Source organism: Coregonus lavaretus (genome assembly GCF_964263955.1).
Source record: "Coregonus lavaretus genome assembly, chromosome: 37".
NCBI lineage: Eukaryota > Metazoa > Chordata > Actinopteri > Salmoniformes > Salmonidae > Coregonus > Coregonus lavaretus.
In genome coordinates, this window is record NC_140024.1 from 30187597 (window position 1) to 30209362 (window position 21766).

The 21766-nt window shown below is 45.6% G+C and overlaps 1 protein-coding gene across 1 annotated transcript in view; it reads left to right on the forward strand.

Annotated features, from left to right (window-relative positions):
* The window catches only part of LOC311111421 (neogenin-like), a gene marked incomplete at its 5' end in the record, with an annotated part of 74500 nt that overhangs the window by 3125 nt on the left and 49609 nt on the right, over positions 1-21766 (forward strand). Inside the window, 3 exons of the mRNA XM_084154136.1 lie at positions 2036-2172; positions 15219-15373; positions 15653-15773. Of these exons, the coding sequence (XP_084010262.1) occupies positions 2036-2172; positions 15219-15373; positions 15653-15773 (413 nt within the window). The remainder of the gene's footprint in view (positions 1-2035; positions 2173-15218; positions 15374-15652; positions 15774-21766) is intronic.

Here is a 21766-nt window from a genome sequence, read left to right on the forward strand (position 1 = left end):
CCCCCATCTCCCTCTCTCTCTCTCTCGCTTGCTCGCTCTCTCTCTCAGGATCTCACCAGTGCTGTCCTTCATAACCTATTGATTTCTTCCTCCTCCTCCTCCTCCTCTGCCGCATCACAAGTTAAATCAACACTGTTGTCTGAGGCCTGCTACCCTCCTGGCATATTGAGCAGTTCAAAGGACAAGCTCTTTAAGATGGAGGTCACTGGGTTTGTTGGAAGATGAGATGCTACTTTCTGTTTTAGGTTGGGAAAAGGGGTTATTTTGGATGTTCATGTAACCAAATCTCCCTGGCCTGAGGAAATGCATTGATGCTTCCACCTAGTATTGGGCTCTTCTTACCATTCAGTTGTAGGAGAGCCAATGAGATTAGGTTATCTCTATGTTACCATCTTAGTGTGAATATCTTGATGCTGGGTCATCAACAGTATTATAGTGGGCGGGTCACTGTTCATGCTCTTGAATTACAATCACACATTTTAGCTGAACACAAGAGAACTCAAGTAATCATGTATCTACAGTGCCTTCAGAAAGTATTCACACCCTTGATGTTTTCAACATTTTGTTGTGTTTACAGCCTGAATTTAAAATTGATTACATTTTGATTTTGTGTCACTGATCGACACACAATTCCCCATAATGTCAAAGTGGAATTTTGTTTGTAGAACATTTTTTAAATAATAATATTTTTTCAAAGCTGAAATGTCTCGAGTCTAAAGCATTCAACCACTTTGTTATGGCAAGCATAAATACGTTCAGGAGTAAAAATGTGCTTAACAAATTGGCAAATATATTGCATGGATTCCGTGTTCAATAATAGTGTTTTTTGAATAACTACCCCAGTTCTGTACCCCACACATACAACAATCTGTAAGGTCCCTCAATCGAATAGTGAATTTCAAGCACATATTCAAGCACAAAAACCAGGAGGTTTTTCAATACCTTGCAAAGAAGGGCTTCGATTGGTAGATGTGTAAAAATAAGTGTTGACTCAGGGGTGTGAATACTTATGTAAATTATATATTTCTGTATTTCATTTTCAATAAATTAGCAAAAATGTCTAAAAACATGTTTTCACTTTGTCGTTATGGGGTATTGCGTGTAGATGCGTGAATCTCCCGAGTGGCGCAGTGGTCTAAGGCACTGCATCGCAGTGCTAGCTGTGCCACTAGAGATCCTGGTTCGAATCCAGGCTCTGTCGTAGCCGGCCGCGACCGGGAGACCCATGGGGCGGCGCACAATTGGCCCAGCGTCGTCCAGGGTAGGGGAGGGAATGGCCGGCAGGGATGTAGCTCAGTTGGTAGAGCATGGCGTTTGCAACGCCAGGGTTGTGGGTTCGATTCCCACGGGGGGCCGGTATTACATTTACATTTTAGTCATTTAGCAGACGCTCTTATCCAGAGCGACTTACAGTTAGTGAATACATATTTTTTTATATATACTGGCCCCCCGTGGGAATCGAACCCACAACCCTGGCGTTGCAAACGCCATGCTCTATCAACTGAGCTACATCCCTGCCGGCCATTCCCTCCCCTACCCTGGACGACGCTGGGCCAATTGTACGCCGCCCATGAGTCTCCCGGTCGCGGTATGGGTATGGGAAAGAAAAGTTAAAAAAAGAAATATTTTTAAAAAAAGTATGAACTCACTACTGTAAGTCGCTCTGGATAAGAGTGTCTGCTACATGACTACAATGTAAATGTAGATGGGTGAGAAAAATAATCAGTTTAATCCATTTTGAATTCAGGCTGTAACACAACAAAATGTGTAATAAGTTCAGAGGTGTGAATACTTTGAAGGCCCTGTATTATGATGGCATGAAAAACAGAGGCCTCGCATAGAGTGGCAACTTGTGAATCACATGTGAAACTAGGGTGCCAGCTCGTGTATGATAATCATGCTGCTCAGCCGTTCCTCACTCACACTCTGAGGAAGGCGCTAGCTGAAACAGTTGTCAAATCTCTGCCGAAATACCTCCTGAAATCTTCAAGTGAATTCTGTAATTTTCCAAGCGCTCTGTTCTTTTGTCTGCCAGTGAGGGGAAGTTGGAGTTGGTGGGAGGAGGCAGCCTGCTGATCTACAACCTGACTGAGAAGGATGCAGGCATCTACAGCTGTATGGCAGACAACACTAACAACACCATCGAGGCCCAGGCAGAGCTCACCGTACAAGGTACTGCACTGCACTGATTGGCGTACGAAGTCAAACACACATCACTTTTCAAGGGGTACTGGCCTGGGGAAAAAAAAGTATGTTTCACACACTTAAACGCTCCATCACATACCGTTATTGGTTAGCAATTGGTTTTGATCCAAATGGGTCTTTGAGTGTCAAATCTTAATAGCCACCTACGATATATATATATTTTAGTACCCAAACACCCATAGTTAGCCTTTCCCCAGGACGCACACTATTGGTCAGCTCTCGATAGGGTATCGTCGATATACTGTAGATAGACACCACACCATTACATACATTAAGTGTGCATTCCATATAGCATTGTATCAAAACCACCCATCAGAATAGCCTGTTGCTGTACAGTGTAGATAGGCCGTGTTGTAGTACGTAGCCTAGAGAGAGAGTTGACCGCGGACTGTAGGTAACGTGAACAAACAGGGAGTCAGGGTGTAATCAGAGAAGATAGGAAATCACCCGGGTTATAAGTGTTTCCCGACTCCCACATTTCACACAGGGTAATGAGGTTTGGGCTGTCTGTCCATTCCTGTAACTGAAGGATGGAGAGGGGGAACAACAGGCCCTCCATCGTCTGCCATCTATCTTTTTCACAGACACACCTCTTTCCTCTTTCTCCCCCGTCCTCCTCTCTTTTCTTTCCTTTCTCCTCTGTCCTTCTCTCTTGTTTTTATATTTTCTCCTGTCCTTCTCTTGTCTTTCTTTCCCTCCCTGCCTCTCTCTCTCTCTCTCTTCCCCCATGTTTGTTTCCTCTTCTTTTCTTCCCCTGTTCTCTCTGTGTTGATGTGACTAGGAAGGGTTTAGTGGAATAATCCATATCCCCTGTATTTATCGTTCCCAAAGCGTTACAGAAATAGAATGGGTACACACTTCCTTATTTCTATTCATTTCTTGTCTTCCTCCACAACATCCTGTGTGGCTCAGTTGGTAGAGCATGGCGATTGCAATGCCAGGGTTGTGGGTTCAATTCCCACGGGGGACCAGTAGGGGAATGTATGTACTCACGGCTGTAAGTCGCTCTGGATAAGTGCGTCTGCTAAAATGACAAAAGATTAATGTAAAAAAAAAAAAAGAAGCACAGGTAAAGTGTGACATTCATTGGTTCTCCTGACATTTGGACAAAATAAATGCTAAAAAGGAAATGGATATGGCGCAATTGATGGACATTTCTAGAATAAAAAGTTGAATGTGATGTAGGCTTTGTGGCAGGTTTCTGTACATATTTGTTTCAGATAAATAAACCAGAATTGATGTGACACAATGGAAGACTTTGTCATGATTAGTGTGCTGCTTTTCCCTGTAGAATGATTGAGGGGCCCCACAGCCAGCTGTTGCTTGTCTGTTGAATTGAATTGAACAGTTTGAGGACTGCAGTTGGCTGCTTTGCTTAAGGGGATCGTGCGGTCACACACACACACAAACACACACACACACACACACACACACACACACACACACTGAATCAAACCAAGACGGATGTGTTCTCCACTCTCCCCAACCACCCACAGCTTGGTTTGATTTCCAAGCTTTGAACCTAGAACTTTGAACAAAGTTTTCAAGTGTTGTTGCTTTGCCGTTGTTTACTCAAAATCTATTCTGAGTCAGTGGCATTGCTTGTCACTCATTTTTAAAGTTAGCTATAACTCCTGAAACAACAGAGTCCCCTGGCCTTTGTTTGACATGGCAGATACGGTACAGTCTTGTCTGTGTCTCCTCTGGTTTCACAAGGCTTCACTCCACTTCATTCCCACGGACCAATGGACGGACACACACACACACACACACACACACACACACACACACACACACACACACACACAGACAGTCATACACATACACAGTCACACACACACACATAGTCACACACACACACATAGTCACACACACACACATAGTCACACACATAGTCACACACTCACACACACACACACAGACAGTCACACAGTCACACAGTCACAGTCACACTCACACAAGAGTGTGTGTGTAAGGGACCCAGGGGCCCCCTCTGCTCTGCCAGGGTAGAGGGGCCAGGCTGGGTTGCTGCGCTGCAATGTCTCCCCCTTTATTGGCGCTGGCAGGACAATAAATGAGGCCAGAGGACTCAGCAGGTTTTAATTACAGGGCCTGTGCCATTGTTGCACTGCGGAGGCCTGGGTTGAGGGTTCTTGATTTTAAATGTTCCTCTCGCCAGGACTGAAATGTGTGTGTGCTCGCGTGTGTGTATTTGTCTGTGAGTTCCTGATTTGTTATTTGTTTGCATGTTTGTCACATTTAAATGTTTCAGATCATCAAACACATTTAAATATTAGTCAAAGATAACACAAGTAAACACAAAATGCAGTTTTGAAATGAAGGTTGTTATTATTAAGGGAAAACAAAATCCAAACCTACATGGCCCTGTGTGAAAAAGTGTTTGCCCCCCTGTTATAACACAACTCAACTGTGGTTTATCACACCTGAGTTCAATTCCTCTAGCCACACCCAGGCCTGATCACTGCCACACCTGTTCTCAATCAAGGAATCACTTAAATAGGACCTGCCTGACAAAGTGAAGTAGACCAAAAGATCCTCAAAAGCTAGACATCATGCCGAGATCCAAAGAAATTCAGGAACAAATGAGAAAGAAAGTAATTGAGATCCACCAGTCTGGAAAAGGTTATAAAGTCATTTCTAAAGCTTTGGGACTCCAGCAAACCACAGTGAGAGCCATTATCCACAAATGGTGAAAACATGGAACAGTGGTGAACCTTCCCAGGAGTGGCCGGCCGACCAAAATTACCCCAAGAGCGTAGCGACGACTCATCCAAGAGGTCACAAAAGACTCCACAACAACATCCAAAGAGCTGCAGGCCTCACTTGCCTCAGTTAAGGTCAGTGTTCATGACTCCACCATAAGAAAAAGACTGGGCAAAAATGGCCTGCATGGCAGAGTTCCAAGATGAAAACCACTGCTGAGCAAAAAGAACATTAAGGCTCTTCTCATTTTTGCCAGAAAACATCTTGATGATCCCCAAGACCTTTGGGAAAATACTCTGTGGACTGACGAGACAAAAGTTGAACTTTTTGGAAGGTGTGTCCCCCATTACATCTGGCGTAAAAGTAACACCGCATTTCAGAAAAAGAACATCATACCAACAGTAAAATATGGTGGTGGTAGTGTGATGGTCTGGGCCTGTTTTGCTGCTTCAGGACCTGGAAGACTTGCTGTGATAAATGGAACCATGAATTCTGCTGTCTACCAAAAAATCCTGAAGGAGAATATCCGGCCATCTGTTCGTGACCTCAAGCAGAAGCGAACTTGGGTTCTGCAGCAGGACAATGATCCAAAACACACCAGCAAGTCCACCTCTGAATGGCTGAAGAAAAACAAAATGAAGACTTTGGAGTGGCCTAGTCAAAGTCCTGACCTGAATCCTATTGAGATGCTGTGGCATGACCTTAAAAAGGCAGTTCATGCTCAAAAACCCTCCAATGTGGCTGAATTACAACAATTCTGCAAAGATGAGTAGGCCAAAATTCCTCCACAGCGCTATAAATGACTCATTGCAAGTTATCGCAAACGCTTGATTGCAGTTGTTGCTGCTAAGGGTGGCCCAACCAGTTATTAGGTTGTAGGGGGCAATCACTTTTTCACACAGGGCCATGTGGGTTTGGATTTTGTTTTCCCTTAATAATAACAACCTTCATTTCAAAATTGCATTTTGTGTTTACTTGTGTTATCTTTGACTAATATTAACATTTGTTTGATGATCTGAAACATTTTAAGTGTGACAAATAAGAAATCAGGAAGGGGGCAAACACTTTCTCACACCACTGTATATGTGTCTGGGAGAGATGAAGGGTGGTCAATGTGTGCCTGCTGTGTTCTTCCCATGTGCTCTTAATAGGAAGGACAAGCCTGGGTCCAATACAATTTTAATAGCCGAGGAATATATATCAGAGCTACGAGCTAGCTCAGTGGGGTGTGAGATATGTTTCCTCTTTTGTAGAAATAGATTGAGATGGGAAGCTAGAAGGTGAGACGTGAAGTTTTGTCCACCCAGAGTCCAGAATAGTGGCTGTAAATGGCCCTCTAGAGCTGAGGCAGTGGGAGTCTGATAAGAATCTCTGGCAATCAGAGGTGTTTGAACTGTGACGTATCGCCTTCCTGGTCTCTCCCAGTCGGTCGCACCAATGTCATCAACCTGGCATTTTCAGGAAGAAAAAAAAAAGGTTCCATGAGCTTTGGGCAGAGACACAAATGGGGAAAGAGAACACCCCTTTTCACTGCTTCATGGGGGGCGTGTGTGTATGCCTGTGTACACACTCGTACTGTACCTACGTGTGTGTGTGTATGCAGGTGTGTGTTCCCATGTTAGACAGAAAGCATCTCTCCATGCTCCAGTCTGTTTGTCCTGTGTGTGACAGTGAGGCCCATGTGGTGCTAGTCTCCTGCTAGGGCTCTGGCATGAACACAGCACTCACCAGTGTGTGACGAGTGTTCTTCAGGCGTCAGTGTGTGACGGCTGGGATTCAGCAGGATTGCAGACAACCCCCCCCCTCTGCTCCCTCCCCCTTCTGCCTCAAGGCTGCAGGTGAGGATGTACAAAGCCATTCATCATGTTGGCACTTGTCCTGGTCAGTTTGAACCGTGATTGGACAGTTTTCTCTGTTAACCAATGGAGCGCTTCTAAAAAGCTAGAATAGCTCTTAGCTGGGTGTATAAGATGGCTTGTCTGCAACAGGAACCAAAGCACCATATCTCTATGCACTATTAAACTACATCTACAGAAAACGTATTTAGAAGGTAGAACCACAGAGGTGTCCCCATTTCAAGTATATTGAATGTCAAGAAAATAATTGGACCACATTTGTCAGGAATAAGTTGCACCTTATGCAACGGAAACCCCCACAAAGCTCCAAGACATCTCCCCTACTGTACCTCCGGCTCAGTTAGACTTGATAACAGTTTAAACATTAGATTTCTATTTCAATGCACTCTACTAAGTGATCCCTCTGCGGAGAAATGTAGTTGCTTGTTGCCATGTTAAAGATTGGTATCAAACTTGAACATGGAACATAATTGATTTAGTCATGGGAGGCCTGCATAGTTTTTCTTCTGTTTGCTCTCTTCGCAGCAACCAAAGGCAATTCCCCTATTAACCCTGGGTGAGCACTTTTCATCACTTAATGAACAGTATGTCTAGAAGTGACTGTATTAAAGGAATCGCCTTATTAATGAGTCCCCTTATCTACTTCCCCAGAGTCAGATGAACTTGTGGATACCATTTCTATGTATCTGCGTACGGTTTGAAGGAAGTTGCTAGCGTTAGCGCAATTACTTTTCTGTAGACTTCCAGGCATTGAGCTAACGCTAGTTAGCATTGGCTCGAGAAACTACCCCTTAACTTCCTTCATACTGGACACAGATACATAAAGATGGCATCCAGGAAGTAGATAAAAGGCCTCATTGCCAAAATCCCGAAGTATCCCTTTAAAAGAACAGCACGAGGCCTACATAGTAGTTATCAGGTTGGAGGAGGTGTAGTATTACTGTATCTCCTAGGAAACACAAAGAAAACAATCTGTCTCTACAACTATTATGTTGACGAAGGCTTGTATGTTAAGTGGTACCACATTCGTCACACTTCGGAAAGGAACTATAGGAAACATGTACGTTGTGATGGCTAGCTGGTATTAAACAACAAAAGTATGAAATGATTTTGAGTAGAGCATTGAGGCAGCAAGATCTGATGAATTGATGTGGTATGTAATGTCACACATACTTTATAGCTCAAAGACAAAACATGAACTCAGATGCTAGACGTCAGGGTCATGGACTATTTCAAGTTGTAATGCTGAATACGTGGTGTAAATATTACAGCGCCCCCTAGAGTGCAGATATGGTCGTCAATTGAGCAGGGACAGGGCCCTGTTCCAATACCTAGAAAAATACATCTATCCCTACTGTATGACAGAGGTAAGGGTTCCATTACACAGACACCAACCGTTTCATGTCAGATCATTGATTACTTTACGAAATAAAGGAAGGATGGCAGGAAGGATATTGTCAGAGTATTAGAACAGGGCCTTGGCTTCTGTTTTGTAGGAGTCTGGTCTTTTGACTTGTAACTCTTAGAAGGAAATACCAGCGAGAACTAACTACATTCACAAGCGTAGCCGTCCAATCTTTTGCCAGTTCTACCGGCTTCTAGCTTTAGTTTGGGCCATGTTGTTCTTGGACCATCCTAAAAGGCGGTGGGTGTTAGACGTCCCAGGACTGACCTCTCTGTGGTTATTACCCAGAATGCATTCCTTGCTGCTACTGTATGTTTGCCCAGCCGCTGGGAAAACAATGATCAAGCATCTGACTACCGCCGCCTTATATTCTTCCCTCACTGTTTGTTTTGGTTGGGATTTAGACTGAAGCCGTTATCGTGAAAAGAACAGGAGAGCTAATTAGCTCAAGCCCATGCGACGTTCCCCCCTCAGGGTAGAGGACAAACCTCACTGGCCAGGCTGGAGTCATAAAGCTAAATATGTCTAGGGGCTAAGCTAATCAAAAGAGGACCATCAAACTCTCCCAAAACCCTCTAATCCAGATAAGTAAAGAAGAGCGACGGGTCCGCGCTCTAAAATATGTTGTGTAATGTGGCTAAATCATCCAAGTTAAGTATTTTGTCTTTGTGCCTGCCTTGTATCGTGGTCAGAATATTAATGGCTTGAGCGCTAACTATGCTTAGTGTAGATGCTCTTGTACTGAGGGTGCGTTCAGGATTGCAATGTTTTGAGCGTCAACATAAGTGCTTTGGTGTTGACCAGCATAAAAGGCTGAATCCTTTAAAGCTAGAATCCTTAGTTTCTATATACATTTTTGGACTTAAATTAATGATATACCCATTTGATTCTTGAAGAATGAGCTTAGTTCAACTGTTGTACCCCATCAGAACCCAACATATAAGCTTGTTTTACTCCGATGTTTGTATATAATGTCAATGTAAACAAACACTGTGTAGCCTCAAAACATGGTTAAAACTATCATTTTGATATCATAGATGGTTATTTGAGAGTGGTTACGCTTTGTTTCAATAGAGGTTCTAGCTTTAACAGTTTAAAACATTGTATTTCCCCTGTAGACCACCATGTCTTGATTTGAGTGTTCCAGGACCCCAATACACCACAATTGGTTCAGGTTAACACAGGTTCACAAAACGATCATCATCCTGAACGCAGCTCTGTTCAAAGCACAGTATGTTGCTAAACTCTCTCCCTCACATACTCCTCCAAAAAGCATATTGGGAGGCCATAGAGGGCTTTGTGTTACAAACTGACAGTAAAGATGTATGACCTTCCACTGTCCTCCTAAATAACTAAACTGCAGTCTGACCCGGGAAGGGAAAGCAATAAAGCTTCTACTACTATTACTAATCTAGCTGCTGAAGAAAATAATTTGAGCCCCCTGTGAGAATTGGCCCCGCAGTTTCTCTGACTGCCTGGCAGAATGGAGGGAGGGAGAGGCTGTCGGTCCACTTTCACGCTACATCCATTTACTGTGGTGTCTGGAGAGCACTGGGCTTTCTCTGGCGAGGCTGTTTCTATACTAGAGAGGGAGTGTGACTTGGTGTGTTAGAAGTCTCCTTGTCACAGTCTAGGTCTGGACAGGGATATAGGGAGAGATGATCCTAGAAGGGAATAGAATCAAATAGAAGATGATGGATTTAGACAATATATTGTTACAATACAATGCTGAGACGTTGGATAAAGGCTTCACACAATGAGATTGATGTACGGATCATTAAAGCATGAACAACATCGATCAGTTGTAAATGTCAGAAATAGATGTTTGTGTATTTTAGTCCTCTAGCTAAACCGGTAGCTGGCAGGGAGAAGGTGGATATAATCAGTCATAATGTAGTCTTATAATGCTGTCATTACAGTGCTCTGTGTAGTCTGGTCTCTATTGTAAACCAGGAATGTGTTCGTAGGTGTGAACACTATATATGTAGCCTTGTGTAGGTCTACAATCTTGTCCCTGACATCCTTGGAGAACTCTTTGGTCTTGGCCATGGTGGAGAGTTTGGAATCTGATTGATTGATTGCTTCTGTGGACAGGTGTCTTTTATACAGGTAACAAGCTGAGATTAGGAGCACTCCCTTTAAGAGTGTGCTCCTAATCTCAGCTCGTTACCTGTATAAAAGACACCTGGGATCCAGAAATCTTTCTGATTGAGAGGAGGTCAAATACTTATTTTCCTCATTAAAAAGCAAATCAATTTATAACATTTTTGACATGCGTTTTTTCTGGATTTTTGTTGTTGTTATTCTGTCTCTCACTGTTCAAATAAACCTACCATTAAAATTATAGACTGATAATTTATTTCAGTGGGCAAACCAGCAGGGGATCAAATACTTTTTTCACTCACTGTATATTTAGTCGTCTTGTGTTCATTGCTCAGTCAAATAGGTTCCAAATGTCTGAACTCCATTTAGAGGAAATGGTCCATGTCAGCTCAGCGAGTGAAGGAACGAGGGAGGAGAGAGAGAGAGAAAGGAGATAGAAGTCTCTCTGCCAGAGATAATGAGCACGGCAGGGTCCCAGCCTCCCCCAGGACTTGTCACCAGAACACCTCACCAGGGGGCCCCCACACTGCTCAGACACACACACACAGACTTAGACAATGCAGCATGCGCAAACACACAGACACACACACACTGTGAGACGCACACACACACAGATACTGCAATAGACGCACATTGCGGCATAACACACACACACATTGCAGCACACTGCGACAGACATACAAATTCACACACACACATTAAAACATACAGACATACAGACAGGCAAACCAACAAAAACTCAGACACACACATGTACACAGAGAGAACATTTATACTTTATCACACAGCAATGAATAATCTCTTCCCTTTATCACACACACACTCTCTCTCTCTCTCTCTCTCTCTCTCTCTCTCTCTCGCTCTCAAACTCACGTACACACTCAGTAGTCCCATCTCAACAACACCACACTGTGTTGGCAGTTGTCCCATCTCAACAACACCACACTTGTTAACAGTAGTCCCATCTCAACAAAACCACACTTAACAGTAGTCCCATCTCAACAACACCACACTGTTAGCAGTAGTCCCATCTCAACAACACCACACTGTTAGCAGTAGTCCCATCTCAACAACACCACACTGTTAGCAGTAGTCCCATCTCAACAACACCACACTGTTAGCAGTAGTCCTATCTCAACAACACCACACTGTTAGCAGTAGTCCCATCTCAACAACACCACACTGTGTTAGCAGTAGTCCCATCTCAACAACACCACACTGTGTTAGCAGTAGTCCCATCTCAACAACACCACACTGTTAGCAGTGGTCCCATCTCAACAACACCACACTGTGTTAGCAGTAGTCCCATCTCAACAACACCACACTGTGTTAACAGTAGTCCCATCTCAACAACACCACACTGTGTTAGCAGTAGTCCCATCTCAACAACACCACACTGTTAGCAGTAGTCCCATCTCAACAACACCACACTGTTAGCAGTAGTCCCATCTCAACAACACCACACTGTGTTAGCAGTGGTCCCATCTCAACAACACCACACTGTGTTAGCAGTGGTCCCATCTCAACAACACCACACTGTGTTAGCAGTGGTCCCATCTCAACAACACCACACTGTTAGCAGTAGTCCCATCTCAACAACACCACACTGTTAGCAGTAGTCCCATCTCAACAACACCACACTGTTAGCAGTAGTCCCATCTCAACAACACCACACTGTGTTAGCAGTGGTCCCATCTCAAACTGTTCCCCAATAAACACTGCACGAAGCAGGCCAATGAGGGGCTGACAACTACACGCTATAAGAACATTATAGCCCTTGTTTAGTGTACAATATGGTGGCTGTACCAGAGGAACATACCATTTCAGATAAGGACATTCATGCTGTTTACAATATACACTATATATACAAAAGTATGTGGACACCCCTTCAGATTAGTGGATTTGGCGATTTCAGCCACACCTGTTGCTGACAGGTGTATCAAATCGAGCACACAGCCATGTAATCTCCATAGAAAAACATTGGCAGTAGAATGGCCTTCCTGAAGAGCTCAGTGACTTTCAACGTGACACCGTCATAGGATGCCACCTTTCCAACGAGTCAGTTCGTCAAATTTCTGCCCTGCTAGAGATGCCCCGGTCAACTGTAAGTGCTGTTATTTGTGAAGTGGAAACGTCTAGGAGCAACAACGGCTCAGCCGCGAAGTGGTAGGCCACACAAGCTCACAGAACGGGACCGCCAAGTGCTGAAGTGCGTAGCGCGTAAATATTGTCTGTCCTTGGTTGTAACACTCGCTACCGAGTTCCAAACTGCCTCTGGAAGCAACGTCAGCACAAGGACTGTGTGGTGTAAAGCTCGCCGCCATTGGAATCTGGAGCAGTGGAAATGTGTTCTCTGGAGTGATGAATCACGCTTCACCATCTGGCAGTCCGACAGACTAATTTGGGTTTGGCGGATACCAGGAGAACGCTACCTGCCCGAATGCATAGTGCCAACTGTAAAGTTTGGTGGAGGAGGAATAATGGTCTGGGGCTGTTTTTCATGGTTTGTGCTAGGGCCCTTAATTCCAGTGAAGGGAATTATTAACGCTACAGCATACAATTACATTCTAGACGATACTGTGCTTCCAACTTTGTGGCAACAGTTTGGGGAAGGCCCTTTCCTGTTTCAGCATGACAATGCCCCCGTGCACAAAGCGAGGTCCATACAGAAATGGTTTGTCGAGATCGGTGTGGAAGAACTTGACTGGCCTGCACAGAGCTCTGACCTTAACCCCATCGAACACCTTTGGGATGAATTGGAACGCTGACTGCGAGCCAGGCCTAATCGCCCAACATCAGTGCCAGACCTCACTAATGCTCTTATGGCTGAATGGATGTTCCAACATCTAATGGAAAGCCTTCCCAGAAGAGTGGAGGCTGTTATAGCAGCAAGGGGGGGGGGAAACTCCATATTAATGCCAATGATTTTGGAATGAGATGTTCGACAAGCAGGTGTCCACATACTTTTGGTCATGTAGTGTATATTCCAGTTAGACAACGTGCTGACAGTCAGAACAAGATATATTCCAGTTAGACTATGGGGTGCCAGTCAGAACAATGGCTCAGATGGTTGGAGCATGGAGTTTAATTAAAGTTATGGGTAAGACTTACATATACCACGACTGAATATCTGTAGGCTATTAACTGTAAGTTGCTCTGGATAAGAGCGCCTGCTAAATGATCATGTCATTATATTATAGAACCGTTACCCTTGCTGATTACGGCATTGAACCCACCCCTCTATTCCCCCAGAGTAGAAAGGACCTTATCCACCCAACTGTTAACCACAATCAGTCTGTAGTCCACATGTGAATGGGATGTTAATGGCATGCTGTTGGAGAGCTGTGAAGGCGGATACGTAGGCTTGACACGACGCTACTCGCCAACAACACAGCCATTACACCTCGGTTAGAGGTCACGTCTTATCAGAGCACTGAGCTGGACACACACACACACACACACACACACACACACACACACACACTCACACACACACACACACACACACACACACACACACACTCACTCGGGCACACACACAATCCTACACACACAGTCCCCCTCCTCAGAGCCACACTCCAATTACACTGTAAAGGACAAGGCTGAGACGCGGCGCTCTGCATGACCTTGTTACAGGAGAGATGGATGAGGCTATTTATCTCCACAGACGATCAAATAACTTTACCCTGCCCTCATTACCCTGGTCTGGGGAAGAACTCCGTCTGTACACAACGCTCCATAGGATGAGACACAGGGACACTGTAATTATAGGCAGTTGTTTTGAATTACTTTGAGATGCTTTGTTACTAAAGACTACAGGGAAGATGGAGATAGGAAATAGGACGAGGACTTTGCTTTGTATTTTTCTGGTTGGAAAACATGTCTTAAGGATTGCCATTTAGTTAAAGGGTCAGGGGAAGTTGAAGCCAAAACGTTTTTCTCCCTTCACTGGCAAAGATGGAAAGAGACAGGATGTAGCTTAAATTGGTTTTAATTTGTATATCGTCAGATACATTTGACATGCTTAGTTTTGACTGGATTTAGCTATGAGTCCCTGCATTCTCCCTTCCTCCGTCTCTACCGTCCAAGTTTTCAGTGGAACGTTATGTTCTTTATCTGATTCCATTCGATTTTCCAGTTCTCACTAACTATTCCATCAAGTAGCCTGCAGCTGGGAACACGCTACAGTGTTGTTTAACAGCCTGTTATGGAGCGTTACCCTTCACATTACAAGAGGACAACTGAGAACAGAGTTCTCATATCTAAGTCATAATAGGCAATCTCACATTCAATTATTTCTCAGTAGACAGTTATACACAGACGCGCGCACAGACAGACACCCACCCACACAGAAAGACAGAAACCCACACAGACAGACGAGCACGGACGGACAGGCGCGCGCGGACGAACGGACAGGCGCGCAGACAGACAGACAGGCGCGCAGACAGACAGACAGGCGCGCAGACAGACAGACAGGCGCGCAGACAGACAGACAGGCGCGCAGACAGACAGACAGGCGCGCAGACAGACAGACAGGCGCGCAGACAGACAGACAGGCGCGCAGACAGACAGACAGGCGCGCAGACAGACAGACAGACGCGCAAACAGACAGACAGACGCGCAGACAGACAGACAGACGCGCAGACAGACAGACAGACGCGCAGACAGACAGACAGACGCGCAGACGCACACAGACACGCAGACGCACACAGACGCACACAGACACACCGACGCACACAGACTCACAGACACACCGACACACACAGACGCACACAGACTCACAGACACACCGACACACACAGACGCACACAGACTCACAGACACACCGACACACACAGACGCACACAGACTCACAGACAGACACACACACAGTCACACGCTGCTTTACACAAACTCTGACCCCCTGCCCCCGTTGTATGTTGCAGTTCCACCTGAGTTCCTGAAGAGGCCGGCCAACATCTACGCCCACGAGTCCATGGACATCATGTTCCAGTGTGAGGTCACAGGCTCCCCGGCCCCCACCGTCAAATGGGTCAAAAACGGAGATGCCGTCATTCCCAGCGACTACTTCAAAATTATTGTGAGTTTGCTGTGGTGTGAAATGTCATTAGGATGCTTGATATAATACCTGTAGTTGAGCTTCTGTTCTTCACTGAGGAGATTCTGCAGTCTGATACCTCTTAACCAATCGCTTTAACACGCAGTACTTCAGCTAGATGCTCAACTGATATTGTCTTTGACTTACGAGTGGCCGGTCAATCACCATATTGACCTCTCACACCGTCTCCACCTCAATACATTGACCTCTTTCCCTATCTCTTCACCACCTGATGTTATTGACCTCTCTCTCTGACCGTAGAATGAACACAACCTGCAGGTGCTGGGTCTGGTCAAGTCTGACGAGGGCTTCTACCAGTGTCTGGCAGAGAACGACGCAGGGAACGTGCAGTCCAGCGCTCAGCTCATCATCCTAGAGCACGGTACGTTGGGAGGGGAACCAAATGGACAGGGTTCTAGATAGAACACAGAACCCGGTGCTCATTCTGGGGGAACTTGGTTGTAGTAGTGATCATATTGTTGGCGGTTTGGGGTACATTAGGGTTTCTCAAACACAAGGCAGGACACTGGACATGAGTAGAGCATAGAACACAGTAGACAATGTGAATATTGAACAAAGAGTATGACCAGCAAAGCGAGTAGGACAAGAACAAAGATAACCCTAAACCTCCAGAGAGAGGGAGAGACAGATACAAAGATAACCCTAAACCTCCAGAGGGAGAGACTGAAACAAAGATAACCCTAAACCTCCAGAGGGAGAGACTGAAACAAAGATAACCCTAAACCTCCAGAGGGAGAGACTGAAACCAAGATAACCCTAAACCTCCAGAGAGAGGGAGAGACTGAAACCAAGATAACCCTAAACCTCCAGAGGGAGGGAGAGACTGAAACAAAGATAACCCTAAACCTCCAGAGGGAGGGAGAGACTGAAACAAAGATAACCCTAAACCTCCAGAGAGAGGGAGAGACTGAAACAAAGATAACCCTAAACCTCCAGAGGGAGGGAGAGACTGAAACAAAGATAACCCTAAACCTCCAGAGAGAGGGAGAGACTGAAACAAAGATAACCCTAAACCTCCAGAGAGAGGGAGAGACAGAAACAAAGACAACAACACCAGACACCAGAATAGATTCAGGTCCTAAAAATAGTAATGGGTGTATCAAAACGCCTATGTGGGGGAAAGAGAAAAATACCAGGCTGGGTGATGAAGAGGTGAAGTTTTTTTTCCCCCGTCCTCCTTTTTAGAAGTTGTGCTATTTCTCTGCCAAATCAAGAAGCACCATTCATTATGATTCCAACAATCGGCACATCCACCTACAGATATCTACAGTAGCTACCAAACTAACTGTAGCACTGCATTTCTGTAGGTTTAATGGGGTGTGAATTGTCCCGTTACTCCTGAGCAGGTGGTTAATGGATTAGCATAATTTGGGGTGTCGGTCAGATAGCTCCCCCCAAGCAGTGTTCTGTTCTCCCCGTTCGAAGGCACCAAGTCAGAAATAATGATGACCTGCAGCTTTTTTAATAGCATTATGCATATCTCAGATAATTGCTCAACGAGGGGGGATCAGCAAGGGGTGTCTTGTGACCTAAAACTAGTTTTTGTTTGGGATCAGTCGGTAAAGCAGATGGTCTGACACACTCGCCTGCCCTCAGCAGGACGTCAGAGAGAACACTCTTATCCCATGACACGAAAGGGCCATTTTAATGATTCCTACTGCCTTTGTAAGGTACAATAGGTTATTGGCTACAGCTGGCAGGCTAGCAGCCCTTTCTCCCCCTACATTACATAATGGGGAGTTCTTCTCATGTAAGATGAGAGCTCAGTGCTCTGTTACAGCTACACAAACAGTGAATGTGGAAAGTTAATATTTCCTGAAGTGGATGTAAATGTCCATAATATTTCCTTTTTCCAGCCCTTTGTTTATTTTGATTTACAGTTTCCATACATGTGTTTCCTCCCTGTGTCAGCATGTGGTCCATCAGCATCCTTAACAATCCTATCATTTCTTACGAAAGCTGCCTCACAGAGGTGCAAAAGTAAGTATTACCTTCTATAGAAACTGCCCAGCTTGACCGTGTTGTTCTGTGAACAGCGCTTGCTGAGGCTGGGAGTTTTTCTTCCTTTAGCTCTGTAATTGAGAGAGAGAAGTAGATCTCTCTGGAGCATATCTTCTCCTCTCCTGTGCCGGGTTAGTGCACACACATCCTCCTTGGTGCCATCTGTCAACTCTCCCCTCCTGCCTCTCTCTCCTATCAGCCACCTGCTCTGTCCCCTTTGCACCCTTGTCCACTGGGCCAAGTGCTAAATGTGCTGTCCGGTCCGTACTGTCCCCTCTCCTGTCATCCTCACCGGCTGTCCCCCTCACCACTGGGGTCCTTATCCACCCCCCCCCCCCCACCCCCACCCCCCACCTCTCCTAAGTCTCCCCCCTCCGTCCCCCTCCTCTCTTGTCTCCCCCCCCTCTGTCCCCCTCCTCTCTTGTCCGTCCCCCTCCTCTCTTGTGTCTACCCCCCTCAGTCCCCCTCCTTTCTTGTCTCCCCCCCTCGTCCCCCTCCTCTCTTGTCTCCCCCCCCCTCCGTCCCCCTCCTCTCTTGTCTCCCCACCACTCTGTCCCCCTCCTCTCTTGTCTCCCCACCACTCCGTCCCCCTCCTCTCTTGTGTCTACCCCCCTCCATCCCCCTCCTTTCTTGTCCCCCCCCAGTCTCCCTCCTCTATTGTGTCTCCCCCCCAGTCTCCCTCCTCTCTTGTGTCTCCCCCCCAGTCTCCCTCCGCTCTTGTCTCCCCCCCCCCCCCAGTCTCCCTCCTCTCCTGTTCCTCCCTCCATCTCCCTCCTCTCCTGTGTCTCCCCCATCAGATTTGCCCCTTCTCCCTCACTGCTGCCGCGGTTGCATTAGTGTCTATGATAGAAAAAGAAGGGGTTTGAATCATGTCTGTGCTCAGTCGTGTAAAGAATGAATTTAGAAGAAGTTCCACTACAAAGAAAATCCATATGTACAGTATCTATTTGTAATCCAAACAAACCCATTTATTTCCTATTCATCCAAGTTCAGACAGAAAACACTCCATGAACAAGCACTACTTCACTGAAGAGACCAGAGTAGAAAAATCACATTCTTTGTGTTTTTCCTTCAGGAGTTGGACAAAGCGAACACAGACCAGCTCACTACTAAGCCTTTAAAGCCCTTAGTTAGTTACGATTTGGAGCCGGAGACCAAAAATAGCCCTCAAATTGCAGTCCGGAGCAATTTTAGTAGACATTCCTTCCTTTGCCATGTGTTCTGTGCAATTTAGTGCGACTAGTTACAAACAGATGTTAGAACAGGACAACAGATGTTAGAACAGGACAACAGCAAAAATGGACCTTGATGGGACTAATGATATAATGCGAGGGTGGCCAAGTGACCCTATTTAATTCACACGGTAAACCGGCCTCACTTTCTCCTGTCCTCTCCTATAATTGGGAGGAGCAGAGCCTTTTTAAAAGGCTTAGGTAGTTCTAAATGGTGGCAGTAACAATGCTATTTCAGCCAGGCCATTACACGTTTTTAGGTGTTGCTAGTTTAGCCTCTTATTGGTTTTTGTAGTCATTTGTGGTCTGTACATGTCTGGCTTTGTAGTCATTTACAGTCAAGTGTGTATATTATATGGCTGAGTTTTAGATTGACATTGTCATTGACAACTAACTAAGAAAAAAACATAGTCAACATATACTGCGTTCAGTATTGACTCTCATGGCTTCTGTGTAGGATTGGAAGGGAGCTAATGCAGGAAATCGGCGACTGAACAGGCGTTGAGGATGTTGTTTGCTCCTCTGCCCTCTCGCTGTGTTTCTCTGCGTTTTCCTCCCACATTCATTCAAGAGATGCTCTTCTCTTTTGCGTTTGAATGATTTGTTTTTTTTCCCCCTCAGCATGTAAGCGCCCCTTCAGATATTCGAGTGCTCCTCAGCATACAGAATATGATGTTTTGACCCCTCCCGCCTCGGTTTCGGAGGCTCCCGCCGTAGAAGGGAATTGTATAAAGTAGACTTGAACTACATAGAATGTGATAGGATTGAATGGAATTGTGTTCGCAATCTCAACAGGTAGCAAAACAACAATCAAATACCAGCAGGAGTTGATTGGCTGAGTCTACGTCATCTCACACTTATATGACTCCTGTTTTTTAAAATATGGTGTCTGTGTTTTACCAGGGTAGTGTGTCTGTGTTTTACCAGGGTAGTGTGTCTGTGGTTTCCAGGGTAGTGTGTCTGTGTTTTACCAGGGTAGTGTGTCTGTGTTTTACCAGGGTAGTGTGTCTGTGTTTTACCAGGGTAGTGTGTCTGTGTTTTACCAGGGTAGTGTGTCTGTGTTTTACCAGGGTAGTGTGTCTGTGTTTTACCAGGGTAGTGTGTCTGTGTTTTACCAGGGTAGTGTGTCTGTGTTTTACCAGGGTAGTGTGTCTGTGTTTTACCAGGGTAGTGTGTCTGTGGTTTCCAGGGTAGTGTGTCTGTGTTTTACCAGGGTAGTGTGTCTGTGTTTTACCAGGGTAGTGTGTCTGTGGTTTCCAGGGTAGTGTGTCTGTGTTTTACCAGGGTAGTGTGTCTGTGTTTTACCAGGGTAGTGTGTCTGTGTTTTACCAGGGTAGTGTGTCTGTGTTTTACCAGGGTAGTGTGTCTGGTTTCCAGGGTAGTGTGTCTGTGTTTTACCAGGTTAGTGTGTCTGTGGTTTCCAGGGTAGTGTGTCTGTGTTTTACCAGGGTAGTGTGTCTGTGGTTTCCAGGGTAGTGTGTCTGTGTTTTACCAGGGTAGTGTGTCTGTGTTTTACCAGGGTAGTGTGTCTGTGTTTTACCAGGTTAGTGTGTCTGTGTTTTACCAGGGTAGTGTGTCTGTGGTTTCCAGGGTAGTGTGTCTGTGGTTTCCAGGGTAGTGTGTCTGTGTTTTACCAGGGTAGTGTGTCTGTGGTTTCCAGGGTAGTGTGTCTGTGTTTTACCAGGGTAGTGTGTCTGTGGTTTCCAGGGTAGTGTGTCTGTGTTTTACCAGGGTAGTGTGTCTGTGGTTTCCAGGGTAGTGTGTCTGTGTTTTACCAGGGTAGTGTGTCTGTGTTTTACCAGGGTAGTGTGTCTGTGTTTTACCAGGGTAGTGTGGTGGAGTGGATAACCCCCCCCCCCCCCCCCCCCCCCACAGCCTCTTCCCTCCTCTCGCTCTTTCTCTCTCTCTGCTCTCTTTTTCCCCTTCTCCCCCATCTCTCTTCCTCACCCTCTCCCCCTCCCTCAGCACATTGTCCCAGTCAGTCCTCACCCAGAGCAGAAAACCACTCCAGTCAACACTAAACTGACAGGACACAGAGCACTTTCACCACAGCCAAGCACAAATGCCTGTTGAGAAATTGACTTTCTCCTTCTAATGACTGGCTGAGTGCTTTTTTTTTGACGAGCGTGGGAGCAGTCGGATGATAAATTGAATTCAGTGGTGTCTGAATGCAGAGGCTGACGTAGTGATAGATCAGAGAGGGGGAGATCTCCGCTGCCAGGCTTGCCAGCCAAGCTGGTAGGGAAGTTTTCAGTTGGGCATAGTAGAGTGGGATAGAATCAATAGGATATTATAGAGGAGAATTCAACCTAGCAGATCTGTTTTTGATGGATGTGTTTTTGCGATCAGTAAGTCAATACTGATTAGACTGGAAAGGGAGAGGAACTATAGTATCCCCAGAATACTACTACAGTATACTACTGCAGCACAGAATACTACTACAGAATACTACTGCAGTATACTATGACAGAATCCTACGGCAGAATACTATGACATAATACTACTACAGCACAGAATTCTACGGCAGAATGCCACGACAGTATACTATTACAGTATGCCGTAGTATCCCATGAAACAGGGTATCCCATCCCAGTTACAACGAACATGTGAGAAAGCAGTGCTAAAAAAACAACGTAGGTACTACTCTGGGGCTCTGTGCAACCAAACCAGAACACAAACGTAAACCCCTAGTGTCTGTTGAGGATGGAGGCTGTATCTTCAGGCAGGGGTCAGGGGTCAGGGGTCAGGGACAGGGCGACCAGACACTATTTGTGTTGTGTGTCACTGTGGCGTCTGTAGCAGCGGCTGTAAATTCATAGAGCGACCAGCGGTCCCCGTGCGACGCTTACGGCCATGTAAATATGACAGTTTAACGTGCCCCGCATGTCGCCCCCCCCCCCCTCTCAAGAAGAGAGAGGGAGGGGGAGAATTGAATCAGAGCGACTGTTGGTTTTACAGCTACGCACTCTGACAAGGGCCTTTTTATTAGCCTTGGAAGATGGATGGTGTAGCAGCTAGTGTGATATTAGTTTATATGGAATGTGTTCAAGATTGGAAATGAAATGTTTTGAAAATGAGGTTAGAAATGTGTAGAAATGAGGTTAGTCCAAACATCCAGCCT